A 9,462-nucleotide genomic window follows, 5' to 3' on the forward strand; every position below is an offset into this window, starting at 1 on the left:
CTGGTCTGACGGGTAGTGTTTGGTTGCCGGTCTGGTCTGACGGTTAGTGTTTGGTTGCCGGACTGGTCTGACGGGGAGTTTGGTTGTTGGACTGGTCTGATGGGTAGTTTGGTTGTTGGACTGGTCTGATGGGTAGTTTGGTTGTCGGTCTGGTCTGACGGGTAGTGTTTGGTTGCCGGTCTGGTCTGACGGGTAGTGTTTGGTTGTCGGACTGGTCTGACGGGTAGTGTTTGGTTGCCGGACTGGTCTGACGGGGAGTTTGAGCTTGTTTCCCAGTGTTGAGTGGTGTTGGTGAATGTGGCCTGTATCAGCGGTCTTCATGAATGGAGTGTCTGTGTTGGAGTGGCTCTCTCAGCTGAATGAATGAGCGCAGCTGCTGTCAGACGGCCGCCGTGTGTTTGACTGAGTGAAACTGAGCATCTATTAGACCGATCATCAGTCAGATGTGCCATCACATGATCTCCTGTCACTCTCATTGACTGAAAGGGAATGCTCACACAAAAATAAACGTCCCATCATCACGCTTTTTCAAACCCACGAGACCTTGTTTCTTCTGCGGAACATAGAAGATATTTTGAAGAATGATTCAACTGCTTTTGTCTGTACAGTGAAAGTCAGTGGTACAGATTTAAAACATCATGAGGGAGAGTAAATATGACAGAAGGGTGATTTTCCTCTCATTGGGTTGTGTGATCTGCTGTCTGTCTCTTCATTCAGATGTGATAGTGCTGCTGAAATGATGGGACACCTGCAGCTGCAACAACTCATAGAAAACAATAATGAGGATAATCAACATTCAGTTTGATTATACATCGATATACATGTAACTCAAGTATTGTTATGAGAGCAGTGACAGTGAATGGACTTTTGTAATGTGATGTAAATGTAATATAATTACTATGTTTAGATGATTGTGTGTGCTCCTCGTACAAGTTAATATTTAGTCTGCTTTTGTTTTAATCATTTTCAAATGAGTGATTTTAACTTCTACTTTAATCTGGTAAGCAATCATTTGTTTTGAAATGCAATGTTTTTAACCCTATTTTGCATGTAGTGTATAGCACAAATTACATAGATACATTCACTGTATTTGTCTTTATAGCCTTCATATTCCACATTGTTTGGAGGACAACACTGGGCAGGATGTAGAATAATATCTTTGTTAATAATTGACTTAATTAATTGAAATTCTTATTTTTAATACATTTTGGGGGGATTTTTCATCTGATTAATTGATTAATCAAAGAAAAAGCTGACAGGTTAATGGTTAGTTGCAGCTGTATTGATCACGCGGACCGATTGACAGGTGCAGTGATGTTCGCTCGTCTCACTGACTTCATGTCTTTATTCAATCTTCCCAGAATGCATCTGGATGGGACAGATTTCAGAGTCACTCGTCTGCTGTGACAGGAAGTGCTCGACAGATCAGCTGATATCCTCACTGGCAAATAGGCATGATATTCATTGTTTTCTGGTATTTGATTGGTATTTGAAAACAGGAAGTGTTGTCGTGACTCATCAGGTGTGAGTGGTGAGTATTAGAGGGTTGATGTGAATGTCTGGCTGAGGAAGCATACGGTGGTTGTGTTGAGATGTGCTGGTTCAGTTTTGAAGTGTTATTCCAGCATTGTAGCACTGTGAAGGTGAGATGAATGCGTCGTGTGTTTTCAGAACTTCATATACATGACAGTCACTGAGAATCAATGCGCTGGATTCTGTCGGTCTCGTGTCTGTGGGCTCGCCGTCTCAGTGTGGATGTGATGCGTTTGTTCCTCTCACCTGCTGCTCCTGTCCTTCTGTTTAAACCCGTCTGTTTTGGTGTTTTCTCTGCAGTGAGCATGTTCCTCAACACTCTGACCCCTAAGTTTTACGTGGCGCTGACGGGCACCTCATCCCTCATTTCTGGACTCATACTGGTGAGTTAGAGTCACTCCTGTCAAATACTCTAGAATGAAGTGACTTCATTAGGATTTCGCTGGAATATAAAGTTATCTGAATGAGTCTCTAGATTTTGTTATATATATATATATATATATATATATAATCTTTTCCTTGCAATTTATTATCCAAATTGATTCTGTATTTATCAAGTTAGAATCATTACAGAAATTATTTGTTGAGTTATTGAAGGGAGCAGCTGAATATATTATTGAGTGTTATTGTTCAGACAGACCTTTGAACCTGTGATGATGATGATGATGATGAAGGGTGTGTGTCTCTGTGCTGCAGATCTTCGAGTGGTGGTACTTCAGGAAGTATGGGACGTCCTTCATCGAGCAGGTGTCTGTCAGTCATCTGCGTCCTCTGTTAGGTGGAGTTGATAACAGCTCGCCCAACAGCTCCAGCAGCAGCAGTAACGGAGACGCCGACTCCAGCCGGCAGAGTGTGTCAGGTCAGCCCGCGTTACTGAATAAACATGAGAAAACTTTCTAAGAAACACATGAACCTGCTCCTCAGAAGAACTCCAGTCTGACATTAACACTGTGGTTAGCTGCTCATCAATCACTTACTAGGTGAACTCAAACACAGTCAGCGTGTATTTGCTAATGTTTCGTGTGTGTGTGTGTGTGTGTGTGTTTAGAGTGTAAGGTTTGGCGAAATCCTCTCAATCTGTTCAGAGGAGCTGAATATAACCGGTGAGTGAACGTCTCTGAGCCTCTTCAGTGCTTCATTTGATGCAAACGCAAGCCTGAATCTTTACCGGTCTAGTAAATGCTGTTAGTAACCGTGTTAGAATCAGGGCTGCGCATTTTTTTGTCTCTTTCTGAATTGTGAGCTGCATTGAGATGCTGATGTGAATGTGTTCGCTGCAGATACACGTGGGTGACGGGAAGAGAGCCGCTCACATACTACGACATGAATCTGTCGGCACAAGATCATCAGACCTTCTTCACGTGTGATTCTGATCACCTGCGGCCTGCAGACGCCAGTAAGAGCAGCATTACCATCCACATCCAGAGCATTCAGCGCACTGTCAGTGTCTGGAGGACCTGTGGCTAAGAGTGTGTGTGTGTGTGTGTGTGTGTGTGTGTTCTGACAGTAATGCAGAAGGCCTGGAGAGAGAGGAATCCTCAGGCTCGGATCACAGCCGCTCATGAAGCTCTGGATCTGGAGGAGTGAGTGTGTTTCTGTGCTGACAGACGTGAGCTCACTCACTCACTGATAGCTTAGCTAGATTAATCTACACACATTACTCCATCAGATATTTCCTGTGGCTTGTGAAATACGTATGTGCTGCTGTAATGCTCTATCAGCATGTTTAATTCTTTGTTGTTGTCCTGTGCTGTCAGTGTAAATGTGTGTGTTTAATGGTCAGGAATGTTAAGTGTTGAATCTGTTGTAGTTGTGCGACGGCGTATATTCTCCTGGCTGAGGAAGAAGCCACGACGATCGTGGAGGCAGAGAAACTCTTCAAACAGGCGCTGAAGATCGGAGAGAGCTGCTACCGGCGCAGCCAACAACTACAGCATCACGGAGCACAGTATGAAGCCCAGCACAGTGAGTACACACACTCACTCACTCACTCATACACACACACACACAGACTCACTCACTCACTCACTCACACAGACTCACAGACTCACTCACTCTCTCTCACACACACACACACACACAGACTCTCACACAGACTCACAGACTCACTCACTCTCTCTCACTCACACACACACACACACACACACAGACTCACACACACTCACTCTCTCACACACACACACTCACACAGACTCACAGACTCACTCACTCTCTCACACACACACACACACACACACAGGTTTGTTTTTGTGAAAAGTGGGGACTCTCCATAGGCGTAATGGTTTTTATACTGTACAGACCGTATATTCTATTGCCCTACACCAACCCTACCCCTAAACCTACCCCTCACAGGAGACTTTCTGCTATTTCAGATTTTCAATACACTCCATTCTGTGTGATTTATAAGCGTTTTGAAAAGTGGGGACATGGGGTAATGTCCTGAAAAGTCACCTTCTCCTTGTAATACCTGTCATACCTTTGTCATTATACACATTTATGTCCTCATTTGTCACAAAAACGCGCACATGCTCACACACACACACACGCACACACACACATGCTCACACACACACACACACATCACTGATACACACTCACACAGACAGAGAGACACACATGTGTTAATGGCACAGACACTAACAGGCTCTGAGTGAATGTTTTTAGGGTCACAGAGGTCAGTTCATATGTTTTATCTGTTGTCAGATATCATTCCAATCATTTTCCACATTCACATGCAGTCATTTACACTCATACTGAAGCGTTTGCATTGTAGAGTCCTGCATATGTATAAGACATCTATGAATTATAATTATTCATCTTTTTAAATATTTATTATAATATAAATGATCTTTTGGTCTTCACATTGATTAGTTATGTGTAATTACTGCACACACACATTGATTAGTTTTGCGTGTGTGCAGTTATCATGCTATTCTCAGAATCAGTTTTTATGTACAGTGGAGTGCAGCTGATTCTGCAGCGTGGCATTTGTTAGTCATTCTCAGGCGACGTGTAGCGTAACGTGTCAGTAAATGATCGAATGTTAAAGCAGAAGTAGCTAATCAGAGTTAAACTGAATGAAATTCCCCTGTAAACGTGTGTGTGTGTGTGTGTGTGTTTCGCAGGAAGAGACACAAACGTGTTAGTCTACATCAAGAGAAGACTCGCCATGTGCTCCAGAAAGCTCGGCCGCACACGAGAAGCTGTCAAGATGATGCGAGACGTGAGTGACCTTTGACTCCTCACACACAGAAGAAACAAAGCCTCATTTTTATTAGTAATGTAATCAGCAAACTGCTCGCAGTATATACTCATAGATATCAAGCATGAGCGGCGTGCTGTTATTCTGAAAATGCCGTTGAATAATTGTGCCCAACTGAGGTAATAATGCAATTACGATTCAAAGCATGTGCATTAGTTTTCAATAATTCAATGCCTGTCATCAATGAAACCACGTATTTTGTTCATGTAAAGCGCTCAAATGTAGAATGAGCAGCAGAAGTTTGCAGAGCTGGAGAATGTGAGCTGTTGTTGTGTTTCCTGCAGTTAATGAAGGAGTTTCCTCTGCTCAGCATGTTCAACATCCACGAGAACCTGCTGGAGTCTCTTCTGGAGCTGCAGAACTACGCCGACGTCCAGGCCGTGCTGGCCAAGTATGACGGTACGAGCACCGCAGATCTATCCACACACACACACACACACTCACACACTCACACTCTCTCACACACACACTCACTCTCTCACACTCACACACTCACACACTCACACTCTCTCTCACACACACACACTCTCTCTCACACACACACACTCTCTCTCACACACACACACTCTCTCTCACACACACACACTCTCTCTCACACACACACACTCTCTCTCACACACACACACTCTCTCTCACACACACACACTCTCTCTCACACACACACACTCTCTCTCACACACACACACTCTCTCTCACACACACACACTCTCTCTCACACACACACACTCTCTCTCACACACACACACTCTCTCTCACACACACACACTCTCTCTCACACACACACACTCTCTCTCACACACACACACTCTCTCTCACACACACACACTCTCTCTCACACACACACACTCTCTCTCACACACACACACTCTCTCTCACACACACACACTCTCTCTCACACACACACACTCTCTCTCACACACACACACTCTCTCTCACACACACACACTCTCTCTCACACACACACACTCTCTCTCACACACACACACTCTCTCTCACACACACACACTCTCTCTCACACACACACACTCTCTCTCACACACACACACTCTCTCTCACACACACACACTCTCTCTCACACACACACACTCTCTCTCACACACACACACTCTCTCTCACACACACACACTCTCTCTCACACACACACACTCTCTCTCACACACACACACTCTCTCTCACACACACACACTCTCTCTCACACACACACACTCTCTCTCACACACACACACTCTCTCTCACACACACACACTCTCTCTCACACACACACACTCTCTCTCACACACACACACTCTCTCTCACACACACACACTCTCTCTCACACACACACACTCTCTCTCACACACACACACTCTCTCTCACACACACACACTCTCTCTCACACACACACACTCTCTCTCACACACACACACTCTCTCTCACACACACACACTCTCTCTCACACACACACACTCTCTCTCACACACACACACTCTCTCTCACACACACACACTCTCTCTCACACACACACACTCTCTCTCACACACACACACTCTCTCTCACACACACACACTCTCTCTCACACACACACACTCTCTCTCACACACACACACTCTCTCTCACACACACACACTCTCTCTCACACACACACACTCTCTCTCACACACACACACTCTCTCTCACACACACACACTCTCTCTCACACACACACACTCTCTCTCACACACACACACTCTCTCTCACACACACACACTCTCTCTCACACACACACACTCTCTCTCACACACACACACTCTCTCTCACACACACACACTCTCTCTCACACACACACACTCTCTCTCACACACACACACTCTCTCTCACACACACACACTCTCTCTCACACACACACACTCTCTCTCACACACACACACTCTCTCTCACACACACACACTCTCTCTCACACACACACACTCTCTCTCACACACACACACTCTCTCTCACACACACACACTCTCTCTCACACACACACACTCTCTCTCACACACACACACTCTCTCTCACACACACACACTCTCTCTCACACACACACACTCTCTCTCACACACACACACTCTCTCTCACACACACACACTCTCTCTCACACACACACACTCTCTCTCACACACACACACTCTCTCTCACACACACACACTCTCTCTCACACACACACACTCTCTCTCACACACACACACTCTCTCTCACACACACACACTCTCTCTCACACACACACACTCTCTCTCACACACACACACTCTCTCTCACACACACACACTCTCTCTCACACACACACACTCTCTCTCACACACACACACTCTCTCTCACACACACACACTCTCTCTCACACACACACACTCTCTCTCACACACACACACTCTCTCTCACACACACACACTCTCTCTCACACACACACACTCTCTCTCACACACACACACTCTCTCTCACACACACACACTCTCTCTCACACACACACACTCTCTCTCACACACACACACTCTCTCTCACACACACACACTCTCTCTCACACACACACACTCTCTCTCACACACACACACTCTCTCTCACACACACACACTCTCTCTCACACACACACACTCTCTCTCACACACACACACTCTCTCTCACACACACACACTCTCTCTCACACACACACACTCTCTCTCACACACACACACTCTCTCTCACACACACACACTCTCTCTCACACACACACACTCTCTCTCACACACACACACTCTCTCTCACACACACACACTCTCTCTCACACACACACACTCTCTCTCACACACACACACTCTCTCTCACACACACACACACACATACACACTCTCACACTCTCACACACACTCTCACACTCTCACACCCTCACACACACACACACACACTCACACCCTCACACCCTCACACACACACTCTCACACCCTCACACACACACACACACACTCTCTCACACACACACACACACACTCACTCTCACACCCTCACACACACACACACACACTCTCTCACACACACACACACACACTCACTCTCACACCCTCACACACACACACACACACTCTCTCACACACACACACACACACTCACTCTCACACCCTCACACACACACACACACACACTCTCACACACACTCTCACACTCTCACACCCTCACACACACACACACACACACTCACACTCTCACACCCTCACACATGCTCTAACCTGGGCAGTAGGTTTGAAGAGTACTCGGGTCACATTGACAAACAACACAACCAGAACAGAAGTGCTGGCCACCACTGAACTAAATCATGGAAACAAATGAATGAAACATGCCTGCAAATGAATGTCATGGGAAAGGATTCGTAACATCTGTTTTCTAATATTTATTTATTTCTGCATGTCATGTGTAGCTCTGTATTAGCGCATTCTCACGCACCGGTAGTTCAGTTTCTTTTTCTCCGGCAGCACAGCATCCAATAGAAATGCCTTACTCATGCGGAAGATATCGTTTGCTTTCCTGACATTTACAACCAGTGTCAGCTGCTTTGCAATACTGAGAGAAAATAGGAAGATATGATATGTCCAGCTCATCTATGATGTAACATTTTCTTTGTGGGGAAATTTAACTTAACTTGGCTTCCTTCAGAAATCTCCACTGCTGTCCATGTTCAAGTACTGTGAAAGTGCATTCATTTTAAAACAGCACAAAGTCTGAATGACATTAAAAGCATACATTTTAATTTGTACACTGTGTGTTATTTGTGGCCCGTCACAGCCCTCGCTTGAGCTGAAGAAGCGTCTCTGAAGCGCTCACAGGACTCCTGTCGGCAGACACTTTTGCTGTATAATATGAATTATCTTACAGATATGGAGTATGTACTTCAGCATTATCTGACCTGTGAGTCGTGATGTGAAATGGTTTGTTCTCGTCCACAGACATCAGTTTGCCAAAGTCTGCAACCATCTGCTACACAGCGGCGCTGCCGAAGGCCAGAGCCGTGTCGGATAAGTGAGTCTCCATCAACACATTCACATTATTAACGCATGTGCTGATGGAAAATGCTATTTTAATTGCAAAATAAATTAATGCTGTGTAGGTTAGGAAGAGGTGACTTTCACATGCAAGCAGAAATCCACTAGCTTTGCACCAGCTTTATTTTGAGTCCACTTTAGTCATTCCACTGACTGTAAGACACTCCACGTCAGCGAGCAGTCGTTAGAGTCTCAGTGACCGTCTGCTTAATATCTGCTCACACTTGATTTTAATGGACATTCTACTGACTTACTCAAAAAAATAAAGTGTTCCCCAGCTTTCACTTTTTTCCCCTGACCCAGACGAGCCTAACAGTGCACACATACAAAGGGCCAGTTCACCTCTGACTGGATATTCTGTCATCACTGTCAGTTCTAGACAGCACGAGTCCCGAGTCCCTCAAATCACGTTAGTTCTGCTGTAAAGTGTGTCCGTGCTGTCATCATTCAACAGTCTCACCTCAGTCTGGGGGGGTTTGTGTGCGTCTGCAGGTTTTCTCCAGAGGCGGCGTCACGCAGAGGTTTGAGCACAGCAGAAATGAACGCAGTAGAAGCCATACACAGAGCGGTGGAGTTCAATCCACACGTACCGAAAGTGAGCCTCCTCATCTTCATCATCCTCCTCCTCCTCCTCCTCCTCCTCAGCCGTAACTAACCTGCCTC

At 45.5% G+C, this 9,462-nt stretch overlaps 1 protein-coding gene across 3 annotated transcripts in view; it reads left to right on the plus strand.

Annotated features, from left to right (window-relative positions):
- st7 (suppression of tumorigenicity 7) overlaps positions 1-9,462 on the plus strand; it is a 24,483-nt gene that overhangs the window by 10,632 nt on the left and 4,389 nt on the right. For all 3 annotated transcript variants that reach the window (XM_016291438.1, XM_016291439.1, XM_016291440.1), the window contains 10 exons: positions 1,834-1,916; positions 2,230-2,392; positions 2,582-2,636; positions 2,814-2,929; positions 3,041-3,116; positions 3,344-3,498; positions 4,659-4,756; positions 5,080-5,194; positions 8,704-8,776; positions 9,292-9,394. In XM_016291438.1, the coding sequence (XP_016146924.1) occupies positions 1,834-1,916; positions 2,230-2,392; positions 2,582-2,636; positions 2,814-2,929; positions 3,041-3,116; positions 3,344-3,498; positions 4,659-4,756; positions 5,080-5,194; positions 8,704-8,776; positions 9,292-9,394 (1,037 nt within the window). The remainder of the gene's footprint in view (positions 1-1,833; positions 1,917-2,229; positions 2,393-2,581; positions 2,637-2,813; positions 2,930-3,040; positions 3,117-3,343; positions 3,499-4,658; positions 4,757-5,079; positions 5,195-8,703; positions 8,777-9,291; positions 9,395-9,462) is intronic.

This window comes from Sinocyclocheilus grahami, unplaced genomic scaffold (assembly GCF_001515645.1).
Source record: "Sinocyclocheilus grahami isolate Dianchi unplaced genomic scaffold, SAMN03320097.WGS_v1.1 scaffold271.1, whole genome shotgun sequence".
NCBI lineage: Eukaryota > Metazoa > Chordata > Actinopteri > Cypriniformes > Cyprinidae > Sinocyclocheilus > Sinocyclocheilus grahami.